This window comes from Trichosurus vulpecula, chromosome X (genome assembly GCF_011100635.1).
Source record: "Trichosurus vulpecula isolate mTriVul1 chromosome X, mTriVul1.pri, whole genome shotgun sequence".
In the NCBI taxonomy this organism is placed as follows: domain Eukaryota; kingdom Metazoa; phylum Chordata; class Mammalia; order Diprotodontia; family Phalangeridae; genus Trichosurus; species Trichosurus vulpecula.
In genome coordinates this window covers 45,103,629-45,124,864 of record NC_050582.1, presented here as the reverse complement: position 1 = coordinate 45,124,864, position 21,236 = coordinate 45,103,629, and the positions used below count along the sequence as shown (strand labels likewise).

General features: G+C 41.0%; 1 protein-coding gene across 1 annotated transcript in view; it reads left to right on the top strand.

Annotated features, from left to right (window-relative positions):
• RBMX2 (RNA binding motif protein X-linked 2) overlaps nt 1-19,863 on the top strand; it is a 28,126-nt gene extending 8,263 nt beyond the window's left edge. Inside the window, exons 4-6 of the mRNA XM_036740092.1 lie at nt 9,918-10,047; nt 15,602-15,779; nt 19,277-19,863. Of these exons, the coding sequence (XP_036595987.1) occupies nt 9,918-10,047; nt 15,602-15,779; nt 19,277-19,779 (811 nt within the window). The 3' untranslated portion in view covers nt 19,780-19,863. The remainder of the gene's footprint in view (nt 1-9,917; nt 10,048-15,601; nt 15,780-19,276) is intronic.
• The last annotated feature ends 1,373 nt before the right edge of the window (nt 19,864-21,236 follow it).

Below are 21,236 nucleotides of genomic sequence, written 5' to 3'. Positions count from 1 at the left end.
TTTATCACTGTCTCTTGTTTAGTTAGGAATACATCTCCTACCCATTGCTGTGACAGGTATATGATCTTTTTCTTTTCTATTTTTTATAGTATGATCTTTAATATTAAGGGTGCATGTCCATTCACATTATATTGGTCTAAGGTGTTGGTCTAATCCTAATTTCTACTGGACTTTTCCAATTTTCCCAGGAATTTTTATCAAATAAGGAGTTTTTTCTTAGATAATTTGTTTTCCATTTTATCAAACACTGAGTTACTGCGTTCCATTGTTTCTGAATCTCCTTTGTCTAGTCTGTTACATTGACCTATCTCTCTATTAACCAATGAAAGATGGTTTTGATGACTGCTGCTATAATTATAATATAGTTTGAGGTGTGAAAGGGCTATTTCCCCTTCTTTCCTACTTCTTTTCATCATTTCCCATGATATTCTAGATCTTTTCTTTTTCCAAATGAATTTTGTTGTTATTTTATCAAGTTCTATGAAGTGTCCCCCTGGCAATTTGATTGGCATCGCATTAAAAGTGTACATTAACTTTCATAGTACTGTCATTTTTATTATATTGGGTTGGTCTGTCTATAAACATTAAAATTTCTCCCAATTATTTAAGTTGTTCTTTATTTCTTTAAAGAGCACTTTGCAATTAAACCTATACATGTCTTCTGTGTGCTTTGATAGGTAGGTAGGTTGATCCCCAGATATTTTATGCATTTTGTTGTTACTTAGAACAGAACTTTCCTTTCTAGTTTTACTTCTTGAGTTTTGTTATTATTGTATAGAAATGCTGTTGATTTTTGAGGGTTTATTTTGTAACTTGCAACTTTGCTGAAGTTATTGTCTCAAGTAGTGTATTTGCTGATTCACTAGGATTTTCTAAGTAAACCATCATATCAGTAAATAGGGAGAGCTGTATCTCCTTTTTAACCCATCTTTCAGCCTTTAATTTCTTTCTCTTGTCTTATTGCTGTTACTCTTATTTCCAGGAGCTTTTCAGTATAATAATAGTGTGGAGAGTAGGCATCTTTCTTTCACTCCTGTATTTATTGTAAAAGGTTCTGTATATCCCTACTGCATAAGATATTTGCTTTTGATTTCAGATAGATGCTTTTTATAATATTAAAAAAGTCCCTCTGTCTATACTTTGTATTGTTTTTGGCATAAAAGAGTGCCGTACTTTGTTAGAGGCTTTTTCTGCATCTATTGAGATGATCATGTGCTTTTGGACATTTTGGTTTTTAATATGATTAATTATGTTGATTGTTTTCCTAATGTTGAACTATCCTCTCATTTGGTCACAATGAATGATTTCTTAGATAAATTTCTGTAGTCTGGTAGGATTTTGTTTAAAATTTTTTGAGTCGGTATTCATTAATGATATTAGCCTATGCTTTTCCTTTTGTGTTTTATCTTTCCCTGGTTTAGGTATTAGGTCTGTATTTGTCTCATAAAAGGATTCTGGTAGGGTACTTTCTTCAGAGTATGAATACTATTGTTCTTTAAAAGTTTGATAGAATTCTCCTGTGTATCCTTCAGGACCAGGAGATTTTTTCTGTGGTAGTTCCTTTACAGCTAGACCTATTTCCTTTTCTAAGATTGGGTTATTTAAGATCTCTCTTTGGTCTTCTGATACTTTGGATATTTTATATTTCAGAAGATATTCCTCTGGTTTTGTTAGCATATAACTGTATACTGTATTTTGAGTATTCCTTTTATTTCTTTTGGTTTTGTGGTGATTTTACCTTGTTTGCTCTTTCACTGATTTGATTTTCTTCCCTCTTCTTTTTAATCATATTAGATAAAGATAAAAGTATCAATTTTATTAGTCTTTTTAAAGAGCCTGCTTTTGGTTTTATTTATCATTTCTGATTTTTTTGTTTCCAATTTATTTCTCCTCTAATTTTTAATGTCTCCTCTTTTGTGCTTGTTTTAGGTTTGCTTATTTGTTGGCTATCTAATTTTTTAAAATGCATATTCGGTTTATTAATCATCTTTTTCTATTTTGTTAATATATGTTTGTAGGGATATGCTTTTTCCCCTGAGGACTGCTTTAGCTGCATCCCAGAAATTTTGGTATGTTGTTTCATCCTTATCATTTTCTTTCACAAAATTATTAGTTGTTTCTGTGATTTGTTCTTTGACCCACTCATCTTATTGGTAAAGTCTCCATTTGGTCTATGTCTTTTGTTTGTCCCTGACTCACTGACTATTGTGTTATTGTGTTACAGTCTATTAAACATGTGTTAACTATTTCTTCCTTTTTACATTTTGTTTGCCATGTATCTGTGCTCTGATACATGGTCAGTTTTTGCAGAAGTTCCATCTAGTGCTGAGAAGTGTGTATATTCTTTGGCAGTCTCATTTAGAAGATACCATAAGCCTTTTAGTTCTACTTTCTCCAGCAATCTGTGGTTTGCCATTTTCCTTTTTGTTTATCTTTCTTTTAGGCTTATCTGAAACTGAGAGAGGGATATTGAAGTCTCCTGTCACTGTTGTGTTACTTAGCTCAGTTAATGCTTCCTTTATGAATTTGAATGCTAAGGTATTATTTGGAACATAATAGGTTTATTGCTGATACTGGTTTGTTGTCTATGATTCTTTTTAGTATAATGTAGTTTCCTTGTTTATCCATTTTTATTTTTCGAATGTTTATTTTTGCTTTGTCAGATAGGATGATTATAACTCCTGCTTTTTTTATTCATTTGATGCATGGTAAATATTTTTCCACCCCCTTTTTTTGTCTTTGTTTTTTAAATGTGTTTCTTAATCTGTCACTCTTTTTCATTTTATTATATTGTTTAATCCATTCACATTTAAAGTTGTATGAATTAGGCTTATATTTCCTCCATTTATCTCTATTATCTTTTTCTAGTTATGATTTTTTCTCTCTTCTCTGTAAACACCGTACTATGTTTCTTCAGTTATTTTAGAGTAATCTTTTTTAAGATGGCCCCATTCCCACTGGCTCTCTTTCCCTCACTTCTCATCCTCCTATTTGGGGTTTTGCTTATTAGATCCTTTTTCTTTCCTACTTTTATCTGTTTATTTAACTCTTCCCCCTTTTTTTCCTCTCAGTCAAGTGGATTCTCCCTTCCTCTCCTCTAACTAGTCCTGTTCATTAGTTTTTAAAATTTCATTTTTTTATTCCCCTTTCCAGAGAGGATTTCTCTCCCTCCCTCTGTTTATTATCCACAGTCTCAGTCTACCCTGGTCTCTCATTTGTCTGGTTGAAAACCCATATAATTATCTAGTCTCTCTCTATTCTCTGTGTTTTTCATGCAGTTAAGACTTCCCAAGATATGCATTCTGGTTATCTGTCCGCTAGGCAGTTTCTACCATTGCCTTGTAGCGCTTGCTTCATGGATTTCCTCTTTTACATTGTGATACACTCCCAAAACAGTGCCAATTCCTGCAGGTGACATTGCATTGCTCCATGATAGGACTTCCTTCTACCATGTTGCTGATTATGCAGCCTACCACTCACTGATCTATATTCTCTTCCTGGTTACCTTCTTTTCCCATTGGTCCTCAAAATCTCTGGGTCCATGTGCTCACACTCCTCCAGATGCCATTTGCTCCTAAGAGTTCCAGCTCCCCCTCCTGGTTGGATGAGTGGTCTTTTCAAACACCAAATCCCCCAGACCACAAGGTCCTTATCTCCTATCACAGAACATCTCTCATTTAATAGGAGTATTCATCAGTGGAACCCCCTTCCACCACCAGTCCAAGGCTTCCCTCCTTTACCCTGCTTTTCAGTCCTTTCCTCATTTTCCTCCCCCACTCCCCTGTAGGCTCCTCTCATCCTGAGAGACCAGGTTATCTTCCCCTCCTTGTTAGCCCTCTCTTTGACCCAGGCATTTTATACACTCCTCTCTCATCCCTTCCTCCCCTCCTTACCTTTCATGCACCCTCCCATTTTGTAATGCTCTACCAAAAAACCCATTGATTCACCTGTAGGCAAGGTGTCACTAGGTTCTGTCTATAATGCCCTTGGCCTGCCTTTTCACTGTTACTTCCACCTGACTACTTTCTACCTTCATCCCTGTTCCTTTTGTATATTTAGAAAGAACTCTCTTACTCTATCTGCTCTTACTCTATTGCTGTCTTTCACTGCTGCATTTATTCACCCCACATGTATTACTGTTGTCTGGGGTGTTCAAGAAGCAAATAATCTTTTCAGGTCTGGTTTTCTTTTTAAGAATGTTTCAAACAACTCTTTATTATTGAATGTCCCATCTCTTTCCCTTTATGGTTGATCTCAGATTTGCATAGTAGGTCACCCTACGTTGCATCCTGTGCTCCATTGCTCTTCAGAACATATTATTCCATTCCCTCCTGAATTTTATGGTGGGTGAAAAATAGTCTTAATGTTATTTGTTTTTGCTTTTATATTTGAATGTCTTCCTCCTGATGGCTTGCACAACTTGTTTCTGAATTGAATTTTTTTATGATTAATTTATTTTTAATTTTCATCATTCACTTCCATAAGATTTTGGGTTTTAACTTTTCTCTCCCTTCCTTTCCTCTCCCCTCCTCAGGATGCTGTGCAATATGATATAGGCTCTATTTATGCATTCATATTAAACTTATTTTCACATTAGTCATGATGTAAAGAAGAATTAGAACTAATGAGAGGAACCATGAGAAGGAAGAAGTAAAACAAAACAGATTGAAAAGGAGAGCAAATGGTATGCTTCCATCTTCATTTAGACTCCAAAGTTCTTTCTCTGGATGTGGATAGTATTTTCCATTGTGAGTCTTTGGGAGTTGTCTTAGATCCTCGCATTGCTGAGAAAAGCTAAGTCTATCAAAGTCAGTCATCGCACGATGTGGCTGTTACTGTGTACAGTGTTCTCCTGGTTCTGCTCATTTCACTCAGCCTCAGTTCTATAAGTCTTTCTAGGTTTTTCTGAAGTTTGCCTGCTCCTCATTTCTTACAGCACAATAGTATTCCATTACATTCATATGCCACAGCTTGTTCAGCCGTTCCTCAATTGATATCTCCTCAATTTCCAATTCTTTGCCACCACAAAAAGAGCTACTGTAAATATTTTTGTACATGTGGGTCCTTTTCCCATTTTTATGATCTCTTTGGGATACAGACCTAGAAGTGGTATTGCTGAGTCAGAGGGTATGCACAGTTTTATAGCCTTTTGGGTATAGTTCCAAATTTCTCTCCACAATGGTTGGATCAGTTCACAGCTCCACCAACAATGCATTAGTGTTCCAGTTCTCCCACATCTTCTCCAACATTTATCATTTTCCTGTTTTGTCATGTAGCCAATCTGATAGGTGTGATGTGGCACCTTAGAGTTGTTTTGATCTGCATTTCTCTGATCAATAGTGATTTAGAGCATTTATTCATATGACTATAGATAACTTTAATTTCTGCCTCTGAAAACTGCCTGTTCATATCCTTTGACCATTTATCAATTGGGGAATGACTTGTATTCTTATAAATTTGACTCAGTTCTCTATATATTTGAGAAATGAGGCCTTTATCAGAGAAGTTTGCTGTAAATATTGTTTCCCAGCTTTCTGCTTCCCTTCTAATCTTGGTTGCATTGGCTTTGTTTGTGCAAAAAGTTTTCAATTTAATGTAATCAAAATCATCCATTTTGCATTTCATAATGTTCTCTATCTCTTGTTTGGTTGTAGATTCTTCCCTTCTCCACAGATCTGACAGGGAAACTTTTCCTTGCTCTACTAGTTTGCTTATAGTATCAGCCTTTATATCTAAATCATGGATTTTGACTTTATCTTGGTATACAGTGTGAGATGTTGGTCTCTGCCTAGTTTCTGCCATGCTATTTTCTAGTTTTCCCAGCAGTTTTTGTTTATAGTGAGTTCTTGTCCCAGAAGCTGGAGTCTTGAGATTTATCGAATAGTAAATTACTATAGTCATTGACTATTGTTTCTTGCGTTCCTAACCTATTCCACTGATCTACCACTCTATTTCTTAGCCAGTACCAAGTAGTTTTGATGATTTGAATTGAATTTTTAAAGTTGACCATTGTGTGTTTTGGAGTTTATAGGTTCAGATTTTTTCTAGAGGTGATCTAAGAATTCTTTTGATTGGCATTTCAGTTTTTGTGTACAGACGTTCTGGTTAGTTCTGTTATTTTATTTCTTGCATTATGATATGCACAATTTTTGTCTTCAGGGAGACCTGTGATCCTTACATTGTCTCTATATATCCTGTCTTTGGGATTAGTGTCTTGCTTGCATAATGGCCATACTTTCTTTTAATGTTATTGTTTTTTGCTTCTCTTCCTCTAGATTGTCCTTCACTTCTCTGTATGTCATTCCCAATTTATTGTTCTCTCTTCTGTTTCTTTGCTGAGATTTGCCACCTCGGGTTCCATTTTTCTATTCTATGCATTATTTTTGCAATGGAAGCCATAAATTCTGCTCTCTTAATTCTCACTTCTGCTTTAGACCATTCAGGAGCCTCATGTTATGGTTCCATGTTTTCCTCAAATTCCAGGGTCCTCTGTCTTATCAAGTGTTGAATAGTTTTCATTTGTTTCATAGTATTTATTCATAGATGCCTGAATTTGTTTACTAGATCTGGAGACCATATTTCCTTTTGCTGTTATTGTTTTTTCTATTGGTTTATCTGCTTATTTTCAAAATCTTTCTGTTTTCTTCCTGAGATTTTTGGTAATTTTAGTCTTTTTCTCCCCCCTTATTTTCCCCTATAACTCATTTTCTGATACACTCTCATCTGGTAGTGGTTTCCTTGGGGATTGGATCTCAGAGTGTCTCATCCTCCTCCCACACTGGGCATTTCATAGTTCACCACTGACGTGTCTGCACTGAGTGACCTTTGGGGGGACAGAACTGGCTCCAGCTGGATGCTGGGCTCTTTCTCTCAGGCTTAGTGGAGTGCACACAGCGTACCCCACATCCCCTAACAATGTCATGCTGTCTTGGTGTCCTTTCCTGTTCCCTCTGTTTCTCAGTTCTCTGGCCTGGCAGTGCTGATCCTACAGGGTTGAGTTCTCTATTTGGGATCTCCAGGGCTCTGGGAGGAAGGGGTTGTGGGGGATGTGGGGTTGAGCTGTATTTCAATCCCAGACACATGTCTTGTTCGTTCTGCCCTCTTTCCTCTGTTCATCTACTCTCAGTGATCTTTTGCATTTATAGAATCCTGCCTCCTTCATACTGTCTGTCTGCAACCTGGAACCTCCATGGCATTGGAAGAAGGGAGAGGAGACTAGGGTGTGGGGTTGGGTTTTATTGCAAGCCCGTGTGTTGGGTCTGTGGGTTAGTTAATACAGTCTTGCTGCTAGTAGTGTGTGTGTGTGGGGGTGGTCAGGGGGAATGGGGATGGGGTGGTGAATGAGCTCAGGATAGGCCTCAGTTCATGGAGCTTTTTTCCTTCATTTGGATTCTAGGTGTCCTAGACCATAGAGACAGGTGAAATTACTTTCTCTTTGATTGCATAAGTTCTTTTTTAGAGAGAGCTAGAATTTGAAAGGTCCTCAGATGCCATCCTGTCCAATACCCTCATTTTGCAGTTGAGGAAGCTGATGTCCAGGACAGTTAAGGGACTTGTCCAAGGTCACACAGTAAGCATCAGATGTGACATTTGAACACAGGTCTTCTGACTAGAACCAGTGCTCTTCACCATCATTGGGTGTGAGCAATGCTAATGAGCAAGGTTACTCTCTTCCTCCATGGACCACAGGCCCACCTTAGGGGGAATGATCAGGTGAGTTAGCCAGCGTCTTGGGCCAGGAGCCCCAGGTTTGAGTCTGGGATTTTCATAGCTGTGATGTACCTTCACTTCTCTGGCCCTCATCTGTAAAATGGGGATGCTCTCAAACTGCCTCCTTCACTCTGAGACCACGTGGAAATCTCTTGGTTAACTCTCAAGAGTTAGTGAAATGTCCATCTCACTGCAGCAACAGTGATTTGGGAAGCCCCATGGGCAGAACCATACAGGAGGGCCAGAGAGGAAGAGATACTCTTTCTCAGGTGCTAGTCTCTGAGCTTTGGGAATTCAAGTGGAGGAAGGACTTCCCAGTTGAGACTCTTGGGCGTGCCTCTCTCATCCATTCAGCTCTTTGGTCAGAGACTATTGAGTGGTAATCACAAGATTGTGTACTTGGTAAAAGTCTCTCTCCTATCCACACATAGATCGATTGCTTAAAAGGAGGTAAGCTTCGGTTTTCTAGGAAATTCACTTAGGTGAAATACCTCATTTCCTGAGGATGGTGGAGAAATGAGGTGTTACTCTGTGTATTTTTGTATCTGTCCATATAGGTTTTTACATACATGGATAAACACACCATTGGCCTTTAAAGAGGGTGATATTTCTTTACTTGAAACCAGCATGACAAAGAAGTTCTACAGTATTATGGTTTTTTTTTTCCTTCCAGGCCTTTCTGCTGAACCAGTTCTTTAAAAGGCCCAGTTATAGGACTTCAGCTAGGGAGCTGGCCTTGGAGTCAGGAAGCCGTAGGTTCTAGTCCTGCCTCTGACACAGGCCTGTGTCACGTTACCCCATGTGCTTTAAGCTCAGTTATGGGTATCTCTAAGTAAATCGGTAGATTGCAGAGAAGGTGCGGAGAAAGTTCCCTCACTAGGAAATACCAACACTGAGGAAATCACATATCTGCTACCCTTCCCCCTCCCACCCCCCTGCCAAAAAAGGGCCAGAGTATTGCACCCATGGACTAGGGTGGCCATTCAAGGAACACTGGAGTCAGACTGTGGGGTCACATGTCAGCTGTTCTGCTTGCTTCCTCTATGATTGGAGCATGTTACTCAAACCCTATGGGACTTGGGATTCCTCCTCTGGAAAATGAGTGAGTTGGGCTAGATGACCTTGAAGAGTCTCTTCTAACTCGAGATTGGCTAGTCTGTGATTGCCTTAGTGATCAGTGCGCATTCATTTCTTACTGAAATATTTTCAGGATTCGTGATTTCCTTCATGGGGTTGGCTGTCCAGTAGACATCTTAAACTCGTGTCCAAAACAGAACTTCTCTTCCCCCCTAAACCTCCTCTCTTCCTGTTGAGAGCATCATCATTCTCCTGGTCTCCCCAGCTCACAACTTAGTAATCATTTTCAACTCCTCACTTCTCTTACCCCCGCCCCCCCATATCCAAGCTATTATATGCCAAGGCCTGTCAATGTCAGCATCTCTCATATACACCCCCTTCTGTCCTCTGACACTGCCCCCACTCTAGTTCAAGCCCTCATCACCTCATACCTGAACTATGCAATACCCTGCTAGTGGGTCTGCCTGCCTCAGTCTATTCTCTATTCAGCCACTAAAGTGATTTTCCTAAAGCACAGGTCAGATCATGTAATCGCCACGCTTCCCATTCAGTAAACTCCAGTGATTCCTTGTCACTTCCAGGAGCAAATAAAATGCTCAGTCTGGCATTCAAAGCCCTTCATAACTTAGCCCCTTCCTACTTTTCCATTCTTCTTACACCCAAAACATACTCTTCAATCCAGTGATACTAGCTCTTTAGCTGACCAACAAACACACTATCTCTTGGCTCTGGACATTTTCTCTGGCTATCCTCCATGCCTCTGCCTCCTCACTTTAAGTCCCAACCAAAGTGCAGATCATTTATAGGAGCTTTTCGCAACCCCTATTAATTCTGGCGTCTTCCCTTCTTTAATCATTTCCCATTTATCCTGTATATAACTTGCTTTGTGCATATTTGTTTGCATGTTGTAAACTGTTTAAAGGCAGAGACTGTCTTTTGCCTCTTTTTGTAGCACAGTACCTGGCACCTGGTAGGTGCTTAATAAATGTTTATTGATTAACTGACACAGATCTCAAGTCCTCCAGGCCTTGAGAGACATTTGTTTTGAGTTACTTTGTATGGACAAATGCTTTACCTGGTGGCCTACCCTCTGAAGCTAACCCATTTTTAAATCTTTTTAAAATCAATAGATATGGCGAAATTGTTAACATTAATCTTGTACGAGATAAGAAGACTGGGAAATCCAAAGGATTCTGTTTTCTTTGTTACGAGGATCAGAGAAGCACAATTTTGGCTGTTGACAATTTTAACGGGATCAAGGTGAGTGTGTCTCTTCAGGTGGTCAGGCTTCATTTTGGTTGTTCCCATAGGTGCCAGAGACGCCTGCTTAGTCAACACAGTCCTTACCAGCCACTGCCTTAATTAGAACACGGTGTTGAAGAGCTGCTGTGCCCATGGTAGTGGGAGAAGATAGGCTGAGGCCCAGCCTGTGTAGGTCCTGAGTCCTCCCACCTTTCTTGCTCTTAGATGTAGAGGCATACAAATTCAGAGTGTGAGGAGACCTTAGAACTAATAATAATGCCGCCTCCATTTTGTTAGCTCTGCAAAGTTTCCAGAGTGCCTTCTGCACAACAGGGTAGGTAGTGGTGATCTTCATCCCATTTTATCAGTGAGGAAACAGCCCCGGAAAGTGGGAAGAAGCCTTACCCAAGGTTGCGAGGCCAGTAAGTGTTAGAGCCAGGGTTTGAATTTAAGTCTCCTGAGACCAGGTCCAGCACTCTGTGCTGCATGTGTTCAACCCCCTGATTTTACAGATGAAAAAACTGAGGCCTGAGAGGGAGTGGCTTATTGGAGGTTCAGAACCAAGGGACTTGTTGCGTCTTCCCTAGCCCTCTTCCATTCTTGCACATACTCTCTCTTCTCAAGCAGGCTCCTCCCCATCATCCCCTTCCAACTCCAACATGTTCCCTCCCTGATATGTCTGCTGTGTTGGGGGAAATACACAGCTCAGCGAGGGAGGAACGGCTCTGGCCTGGGAGGCAGGAGGCCCTGATTCACATCTCATCTCAGAAATGTACTGGCTCTGTGGCCTCGGGCAAATTACTTCCTGGAGGTGAACCCCAGTTTTTTCCTGTGGAAAATACAGGTAATGATAGTTGCGCTCCCTACCTTACAAGGGCATTGTGAGGAAAACATTTTATCAATCCTCATGGTAAACAGTTTTTAAACTACGAGTCCAGCAACAAATTCATTCAAATTAAGCATCTGAAGTGTGTAAGAGGCAACTGACAGCACAGTGGTAAGAGCACTGGGCCTGGAGTCAGGGAGACCTGAGTTCAAATCCAGCCTCAGACACTTACTAGCTGTGTGAACATGGGAAAGTCACTTAACCTCTGTCTACCTCAGTTTCCTTATCTGTAAAATGGGGCTCATAGTAGCACTGACCTCCTAGGGTTGTTGTGAGGATGAAATGAGCTAAGATTTGTGAAGTACTTTGTAAACCTTAGAGTGCTCTACTAATGTCAGCTTTATTGTTATATTATGAAACCTCAAAGTGCTAGAGACATGGGATCCTTTGTCTTTGGATTTTCTCTGGGCTTCTTTGTTGTGTATGCAAAATCTGCACCTGCATGCAATTTGCGTATTCCTTCATAGGATTCTAGATTTAGAGCTGAAGGGGCCTTAAAGGTCATCTAGTCCAAACCCCTCACTTTTCAGATGAGGAAACTGGCCCAGAGAGGTGAAGTGACTCAAGCCCAAGCCTGTACAGGAAGTAAGTGGCATAGCTGGAATTTAAATCCAAGTACTCTAACTCCAAATTGAGCATTCTTCACACTGCCAAATCAGCTCTTTGGAACTTCCTTCTGTTGAGGACTCCATCATGTTTCACTTAACTCAAGTTTGCAACTTGGAAGTCATTCTCAGCTCCTCACTCTCCTTCACCCTATATAGCAAATTTAAGGCTCACTGTTTTCTGATCTATGTCAGCAACATCTCTGGCATTTGTCTCCTCTCTGTTCATGTGGTCCCCACCTGAGTGTAGGCTCGTCACCTCTTGCTTGGACTACTGTTACCGTGGGTTCCTAATTGGCCTCTCTTCTTTCTCTTATCTGTCCTCTCCATGGCAGTCAGAGTTATAGGTCTGACTATGTCACTCCCTACCTCAATAAACTCCAGTGGCTCCTTCCTATAACTAGGGTCAAATATATGCTCTGTTTGACTTTTAAAGCCCTTCCTAATATGACTCCCTAACCCTACCTTTCCAGCCATATTAGATGTTACTTCTCTTCATGCACCCTTGGGTCTTCTTGCCTTCTTCCTCATCTCTGTCTCTTGGAATCCCAGGTTTCCTACAAAACTCAATTCAAGCACCTACTTTGGACCTCCCCAACCCCCCCCCCCCACCGCTGCTTGTGTCCTTCCCCTCCCCCCCCCCCCCCCCCCCCCGCCCACTGCTGCTTATGTCCTTTTTGCCTAAATATCTTTGTATTTATTGTGTATCTGCTTATTTGTATATGTGTTGTCTTCACCTTGTGGGCAAGGCCTGGTTCATTTTTGAAAGTCTTCAAAGTAAAATTTTTTTCGATGGCCAATTCAATAATAAATTTAATTAAGCACCTATAGTGCAGAAGTGTCTGTGCCAAGGTCTAGGGGCACAAAGATGAAAAACAGTGTGGTTCTTGTTCTCAGGCAGTTTGCTCTATGAGGGTTTGGCACATTTGGCACGTGTACAGGATATGGGAAGCCCAGTTTGCTGGAGGTGTGGAGGCCGTGAAGCAGGGAGGAGTTGACTTGACACAAGGAAGAAGACTAGAAATGTGGGCTTGAGCCAGATAAATAAAGGAAACCCTTAAATGCTGAGTCATCATACTAGCTGACATTTCTATAAGGCTTTAAGGTTTGCAAAGCACTTTATAGATTTGAACTCATTGGAGCCTTGGAAGAACCCTGGGACCCTGGCAGATATTCTTATGCTAGTTTTACCAATGAGGAAACTGAGTCTCAGAGAGGTTAAATGACTTGACCTCATTCTCACAGCTGGAAACTGTTAGAGGTGGTATTTAAACCCATGCCTTTTTGAATCCCAGTCCAATACGCTCTCCACTTGTAGGAGTCACTGAAATTTTTCTGAGCCAGTGGGATGATATGGTCAGATCTGATTGTGCCTTGGCTTATTTTGACAGCTATGAGAAAGATGGATTGGAGAAGGACAGTCTGGAGGTCAGGCAACCAATTAGGAGGCTCTTATAGTACTTGAGTCAAGAGGTGATGGGGGTTTGTGCTAGGGTGGTGAAAGTGAGCATGAGCAATGAAGAAGATTGGATTGATTCATTTCAATAAGCCTACTGTGTGTAAGGCTAGATGTTGGATGTTGACTATTTTGGAGTTAGAATGTTAGGACTTGGCAGCTTGGTGGTTGCGGTTGAGGGAGAAGGGCAAGTCAAAGATGATTCTCAGGTTTAAGCCTGGGTGACTAAGATGATAGTGCTATTAAGGAACAGAGGGCAATTGAGAGCCAAGGAGTAGGTTTAGTGGGCGATGGGGCATTGATTGAGGTTCTGGTGGGGATCTGAGTGGGATCTTAGCACTGTGTGGATGGAGCTTAGCAGAGAGATGGAGGCCGCTTATATAGACTTGGGAGTCATGGAGAGAGAGGCAAGAATAGGACTCTTGAGATAAGAAGAGATCGGAGGGAGGGAGGGAAGGAGGGAGAGAGAGACAGACAGACACAGAGACACGGATAGAGACAAAGAGGCCTTACTTGGGACAGAGCTTTGGAGGACAGTCACATTCAGGAGGGAGGGAGGGTGGTGAACCAGTGGAGACATAGAAGAAATGATCAGACAGGAGAAGAACAAGTGTCATGGAAGCCAAAGGGAGTAGAGTGACCCAGAGGAGGGCTTGGGCAAGAGTGCAGAATGCTATAGAAAAGTCACAAATGGTGATAGCCACCACATTTCTAATTAAGAGGTCATTGGTGACCCTGGAGTCTCCATCTCACTAGGATCAACTGAGATAATGTATGGAAAGCATGTTGTAAACCTTAAAATGCTATAGAAATGAATTATTAATATGGTGAGGTCAGAAGCCAGATGACAAGCAGTTAAGTTGGAAATGGATAGTAAGAAAGTAGAGGCAGTAAGTTTAGACCTGTTTGGGTAGGAATCTAGTAATGAAAAGGATAGTAATTTGAGGGCGTGGAAGGGATAAGGAAAATCTTTTTTTTGTTTTGTTTTTTGAGGATATTGGAGCCCTGAACATGTTTGTAGGCAGTAGGGAATGAGCTAGTAGAATACTCTTGAAGTTATCAGTTCTTGATTTTTCTCTGCTCTCTTGCTGCTCATCCACTCATTCTGGGCCTCACTTTCCTCCTCTGCAGAATGGGGGGTGGTAGGAGTGGATTAAATGAACTTTTTCTGAGGTTTCTTCCAGCTCTGGGTCATTCTGGATTCCTAAAGCCTTTTCCACTGGAAGGGCACATGGCAGATCAGAGAAACACCCAACTAGCAGGAAGACAAGAGTGTTTGTGAGTAGCCTCTGGGCCCTCCTTATGGATAGTGATCCTCTGGCAGGGATTCTTAACCTCTTTTGTGTCCTGGACCTCTCTGGCACTCTAGCGAAGCTCATGGACCCCTTCTCAGAACATAAATGCATAAAAGAAAATATGTACAATTACAAAGGAAACCAGTTACATTGAAATAAAGATAAGATTTTTTTCCCCATTCAAGTTCACAGACACCTCGAAATCTCTCTAGCCTCCTTGGCGATCCATGGAGCCAGGTTAAGAACTGCTGGCCTGTGGTAAGGCTTGCCTTGTTATCATGATGGGCATGGTTCTTGCTGTAAGAAGATCTTTGAGTAGTACAGGAGAGATGTGAAATTGGCAGAAGCTGTAGGGGACAAGCGTGTGTATGTATGTGTGTGGGGGGCATTGTGATAGAAGGAGGGTTTTTAAAAAACTTTGAAATCAAGTAAGCTAGGAATCTCAAAGGGGGTTGCTAGCAACCACAGGGATAAAGTTGGGTGTGCAGGGGACCTATTATCTGCTTTAGGGCTGGAGCCTTTTTTCCTTTTGTTGTCCATTAAAGTAGTGGGTTAATTGATCATTTGGAAGACTGGCCTAGGAGTCAGAACCAAGCAAGATGGTAGTATAGGAAAAGGCAGGGTAGGGTTTTCCTCTGGTTTTCACTATAATGTCTTATATCAGTGGCCGCACTTCACCCAGGTTGGGCTGCTTTGTCTCTTGCACATCTCCATGCTCTCCCGCTTCTGTGCTTTTGAGCTATTCCCTGTGTTTGGAGTGCCTTCCCTCCCTCCCCTGCTGAATCTTGGATTGCCAGCACCAGGTGAAGTGTTCTGCATGTACTAGGTGCTCATGGGATTGGATTGTGTTAGCCCAGCTCAGGTCATGCCTTCTGACTAGCCGTTGATTTCCCCGAGACCTCACTCAGCGCTTGGCTTGTACCTCCCTAATGCACTTACTATGTAATGTTCTATTTTAGAAGTGTTAGTGTTTGTGTCTGGTCTGTCTGCTAGACTGTAATCTGCATGGTAACGAGGTCTGTTTTATCATGTTTAACATATCTCTTCAGAGCAATTCCTGTGCTCTGTCAGTGTTTACTAAATGTTTGAATCCCAAAAGCCAGCTGTCACTTGGCCAGGTCTCTACACTTCGTTTTAGTGGCACACCTCTTCCTTGCTGGTTGAGGATAAAGGTTGGAGCATACTTCATTACTTGTTATTTTCCCTGATACCATTTAGTGCCTTGTCATTGCCTGAGCAGTGGATGTGGTCAGAGGGCTCCTTGGTAGTTGTTTGAGTATCACGAATTAACTGATAGTATTAACGGATGATGCTGATACTCTTTCTCTAGATAAGAGGAAGAACTATCCGAGTGGACCACGTGGCTAATTATAGGCCCCCCAAGGATTCCAGGAATCTGGATGATGTAACCAGAACGATCCGGGAGAAGGGCTGTGGGGTTAAAACCCCACCTCCTAATTCATCTGAATCCTCTGAAGATGAGACGCCTGCGAAAGAGCACAAAAAAGGTGAAATTTGTGATGTGAAAACACATACCTTTGATTGTCGATTGCTTCGTTAGTTCACTTTGATCACATATGCTGCCCTGATGGCTTCAGGGTTACCAAATGTTTTTAGGACAAGCCTGAGTCCTTGGTATTTTCTGCAGTACCTGGCCTTACCTGGGCTCCATGGGCAGTAAGTAGCAGAGTTGGTTGGCATTCATGCTCATCTCCTCCCGCCTCCAAATCCCTTTACTTGCCTCAGTCTCAGTTTGTTTTGATGATCTAATGACATTTAAAGCACTGTCTAAATGCTAGCTGCTGCTGTGATCATTGTATAGAGATAAGTGGTCTGGACATAGGATTTGATGGAGGGAACTCCTAGATGAGGACACTCGCTCTACTAATGCCAGTGAGCAACTTCTCATCTTAGAGAGTTGCCTAAGGCACTGAGGAGTGAAGTGACTGGTCCAGGACCACACAACCAATCCTGTCTGTCCTACACGTGGCCAAAGGAATTTTCCTTAAGTGCAGAACTGACCATGGTCCCACTCACTCCACTCCAGTGGCTTCTTCTTGCCTCTAAAATCAAATAGAAAGTCCTCTGTTTGGCTTTTAAAGTTGATCTTTTCAGCTTTAGTGGCCATTACTCTCCCTCCTGCATTCTCTGAGTCAGCCCTGCTGGCCTTTGCTCTAGTCCTCATGCACTCCAATATCTGTCTTTGCTTATGCCTGGAATGCATTCCCTCCTTCCTTCCACTTTGGAGAACCCTCCTTTTACTTTAAGATTTGGCTTTAGGCACCACCTCCTGCATGGACCTTTGCTGACTCGCCTAGATGTTAGGACCCTCCCTCCCAAACTGCCTTGTGCTCCATTACTTTGGATTTATTTGTAGTTATTGACAATGTATTTATACTATGTGGATTCCATATGTTCCTTTTGTCTCCCCCATTAGAATGTCAGCCCTTTGTGTGAGGGTGCCTGGCACATAGTAAATACTTGTTGATTGAATTGTCAGCTTATTTTTGATGTCAGTATAACTAATTCTATTTGCTTAATAATTCTGTTTTAGTCTTAATGCATTCAGTGTTATGACTTCTCAGCCATTCCCTCAGGATTCCTTGTCCATTTATGCTCATCCACTTTTCCTCTTACAAAGTTATAGTTACTGTTTACTCTGTACTTCTGGCTTGTCATTTTTCACTTTGTGTTTTTTCATAAAGATCTTTCTAGATTTTGCATCCTCATATTTGTTAGTCTTAGTTGTATTGGAGCATTCTATTACAGTAAATAATGTCTTGTAGTTTATTTAACTCATCTGCTGTTGTGGGACACTTAGTTTGCTTTGAAATGTTATGTTTATGTTTATGTTACTTTGAAAATCTTGGAACAGATAGCTCCTTTTTTGTCACCTGTAATCATACTTTCAGAGTATCTTTACAACGGTGGAATTGTTGTGACAAAGAATATGATTGTTTTTGTAATTTCATGGTTGCCTGCAGATGTGGGGACATCGTGTGGAGGGAGGTGGCTGGCGCATGGTTCGAGGACACACAGAGGCTGGGGATGGAGAAGTGAGAGCAGGAATACAAACACATAGGGGCCAGGGCCAGCCACATGGGAGCCTGACACAGACAGAGGACAAGGGACAGGCACATGGTACCTGAGTGAGGACAGATAGAAGACAGACATGCTGAGGCAAGACACGAAGGTGGTTGGGAGTGGGGCAAAGGTCTCCTCTCTCGGCACCAGGGGTCTCAGGCCAAGCCCCCATCTGGTGGCAGGGGTGATGATCTCTCCTCTGGTCTGTTCTTCTGCTTTCACTTGGAGGGTTGTTTTTTTGGGGAGGGTTTTTTGGAGTGGTTGGATGCCATGGAGTGCTGAGCTGAGGGGCTGGAGCAGAGAAAGAAAGAGAGAGCGCACAGTATGTACAGGAAAGTTAGCATAGATTTTTTTTGGAATGCGGATTTCTTTCAGAAATCTCTATGTAAAGTTGTATTTGTGTAATGTAAATTTCCATAAAGCAAGAGCTGTCTGTATGTTTCTCCATGATCTCTTTAGTATTGCGTTTTATTGCTTTTATTTTTCCCAATTGGAGATGGTGCCTCAGAGTTGTTTTAATTTGAATATTCTTGATTGTTTGTACGCTGGGGCATTTTTAAAAAATAAGTTTTTACTGATGTGTTCTGTTTCTTACACCATCATAGTTGTTATCAGTATTTCCCCCTCCCCCTCCCAGAGAGCAAATAGTAATTTTCTTTGAAAATACTTCGAAAAAGTCCAAAACCACGTAGACCTCCCACCTTGATGAAGGGATGGGTTGAAGCTATCTCCTCACACTTCTTTGATTCTTGCTGGATCTTTATAATTTTGTTTCATTCGATTTTGGTTTTCTGATGTGTGATTCTTTCCATTTACATTGTTGTAGTCACTGTATGCATTGTTTTCTTGGCTCTGCTTACTTCAGTCGGCATCAGTTCCTGTAAATCTTTCCGTGCTTCTCTATATTCATCACACACATAATTTCTTACTATTCCATTACATTTATGTGCCACAATGTCTTTAGCCATTCCCCAGTCGATGGGCATCTACTTTGTTTCCAATTCTTAGCTATCACAAACAGCGCTGCTATGAATATTTTGGAGTTTATGAGTACTTTCTTATTTATCAGTGGCTTCCTTGGGGTATAAAAAGCCCAGTAATGGAGTCTCTGGGTCAAAGGGTAGGGACATGTTAGTCATTTTATTTGCATAATTCCAAATTGCTTTCCAAAGTGCTTGTGCCATTTCATAGTTTAGAGGTGTAACATTTTTTTCAAGTAACTATTATTAACTTCCCTATTTTGACCATTGTCGACCAGATATAGATACCACTGTGATTTTTAAACAGATACTCACACACATATATTTGTACATATGTTTGTGTATGTATGTGTGTGTGTGTATGATGTATATACACACACACCAAGTTTTATCTGTCATATTTGCCATAGTTTTCCAATCTTTTTTTCATCCAATTATGTTTTTTCGTTTTAAGATTTTTTATTTTAACGTGATCAGACACATCCGTTTTGTCTTTAATGATTCCTTCTATTTGTTGGATAGGAAAAACTTCACCCCATATTCCATTTTCTTTCATAGTTTAAAAATAGTTCATTATTTAATGTTAATTCTTTCATCATTCACTGAAGTGTGCGGTGGGAGATTTGGGTCTGAATCTATTTCTTATCATTGTTTGCAAATTTGTTAAGTGATTAATCCTTTTCCTGGGTTTTATTTTCTAGAGGCTTATTAGAGACTAATGTTTTGTATATATTTAGTTTGTCTATCATTTTGACACAGAGAAGATTAGAAATATTAATTTTCCTACTCCTGGAGCTCCTTGAAGATATTTAGTATAATGAGGCTGTTTGTTTGTTACCAGAATGCTTTGCTTCTGAATATTGTTGTTCATGAACTGTGCTATATATGTTTGCTGTGTATGTAGAGAAGCTAGAACCTCATTGATATAATTATTCTTTCAGACAAAAAAGAACAAAAAACGAAGAAAAAAGACAAAAATGTTAGAATGAGTGTGGAAAAGCAGGAAATGCCTTCATCATCCTCCATGGCATCCCGGCACAAGACCAGAAAGGAAAAGGAAGGTGTTGGCTTCGAGAAGTCTGCCCCTCTAAGCCGAGAGAAGGGTTCCAGTCCAGAGCGGCGAGAAGGGCGTAAATACTCCAGTGGCTCACCTGTGCCCTCACGAGGTCATCTTCAGAAAGCAGAGACCTCGAGGGATTCAAGGAAGGATAAGCCATGGCATAAGAAGTCCTCAGGCAGCTCCAGCAGGAGAGACAAAAGAAGGAAGGAAAAGAGCAAGCATCGGGACAGAAGCCGAAGCTCTGAAAGGTGCTCCCGCCACCGTGATGAGCGTTCTGAAAGCAGGTCCAGGAATAGGTACAAACATAAGTCCCGAAACTTTGAGAAAGACTGTCATTCCAGGGATCGGGAGCCATCTTATTCAAGTCGACACAGGTCCAATTGAATATGTGGCTTAGCATGATTTTAAAAAATATCTCACCTGAGCTAAGCTGTTATTGTTTCTGTAAATAAAGTTTCTGTTCCTAAATTCCCTTGCTTTCTTGAGTATTGTAATCAGAAGACTATAGACCCTCCAAATTTTAAGTGAAGTACGGTAGTTCTTAACCCAGGGTTCATGAACTTAAAAACAAATACCATTAAAAACAAATAGCTGTAGTTCAATATAATCGTTTCCCTTTGCCAGCCTATGTATTTTATTTTATGCATTTGAAAATACTATTTTGAGAAGGGGGTCTGTAGGCTTTTTTACACTGCAAAGGAGTCCAGTCCAGAACACAGAAAAGGTTTAGAACGTGGTGGTGGTGTGGGAAGAGGCGGCCCGAGTTCAAGTTTTAGTTCTTTTACTTATCTACTTATTACTTATTTAGTTCTTTTACTTATTAGCTGCATGGCGCTAGTCAGTCATTACCCTTCTCAGACCTTTGGTTTCCTCCTTCATGCAAGAGAGTTGGATTATCTAAGTTCCCTTTTTGCTTGAACTTTCTGTTTTTCTCCTGTTTGACAAGGGTTGGGAATTCCATAGAAGCTAACACTTTGTGGAGGGGAATGGCTGGCTACAGACCCCTCCTAACCTAACCCATCCCACATGGGGATCTGGATGTGACCCACAACAATATGTCATGAAAGTACAGATAGAACCTTAACCTCCAGAAGATAGGGACAGGGAGAGGGACTGGACCTGGGATGTTATTCATAAAGGGAACTCCTGACCTAGGAAACTTTCTTTACCCATGCAGGTAAGCATCTTCAGTTTAATCTTGAAGAGCTGCCTGGGGTGAAGTGACTTGTTCAGGTTCACATGGCCAGGATGGCTCAGAGGCTGGACTTGAACCCAGGGCTTGCCCCTTTTAAGGCCAGCTCTCTTACCTACTATGACATGCTACCTCTACTCTGTATACAGTTCATTTGAAATGGTCAAATATAGACCCACAGTTCTCTTCAGATCTGGCTTGTATCAAAATGGAATGTGGCCTATAATCGTTATTTTCTTTCAATATTTTCTCATTTTAGGGTTGTAGCTTCTATTCCAATGTTATGCTGGTAAAGTTGTGCCCTGAGTTGTGGGATCGTAGGCTCTGGAGCTGGAAGGAACATCAGAAACTATCAAGTTCAGCCCTTTCAGTTTGTAGAGAAGGAGACTAAAGCATAAAGGTTGAGACTTGCTCAAACTTACACTGATAGTAAGTAGCACAGCTGTGTTTTGAACCAGGGCCCTTTGACTCCAAGTCTAGGGCTTTTTACAATTTCCTAGGTTTTTTTCCTCCAGGTTAGTCCTATAAAATGAACTTAGATTGCATATATTAATTATGCAGAGGCCTTCAGAATGAACTCTCCTGAGCTCCAAGTAATAGGGTTAATGAATGTTTATTTATGGATGGTGAGGGATGATGATGACGTCTC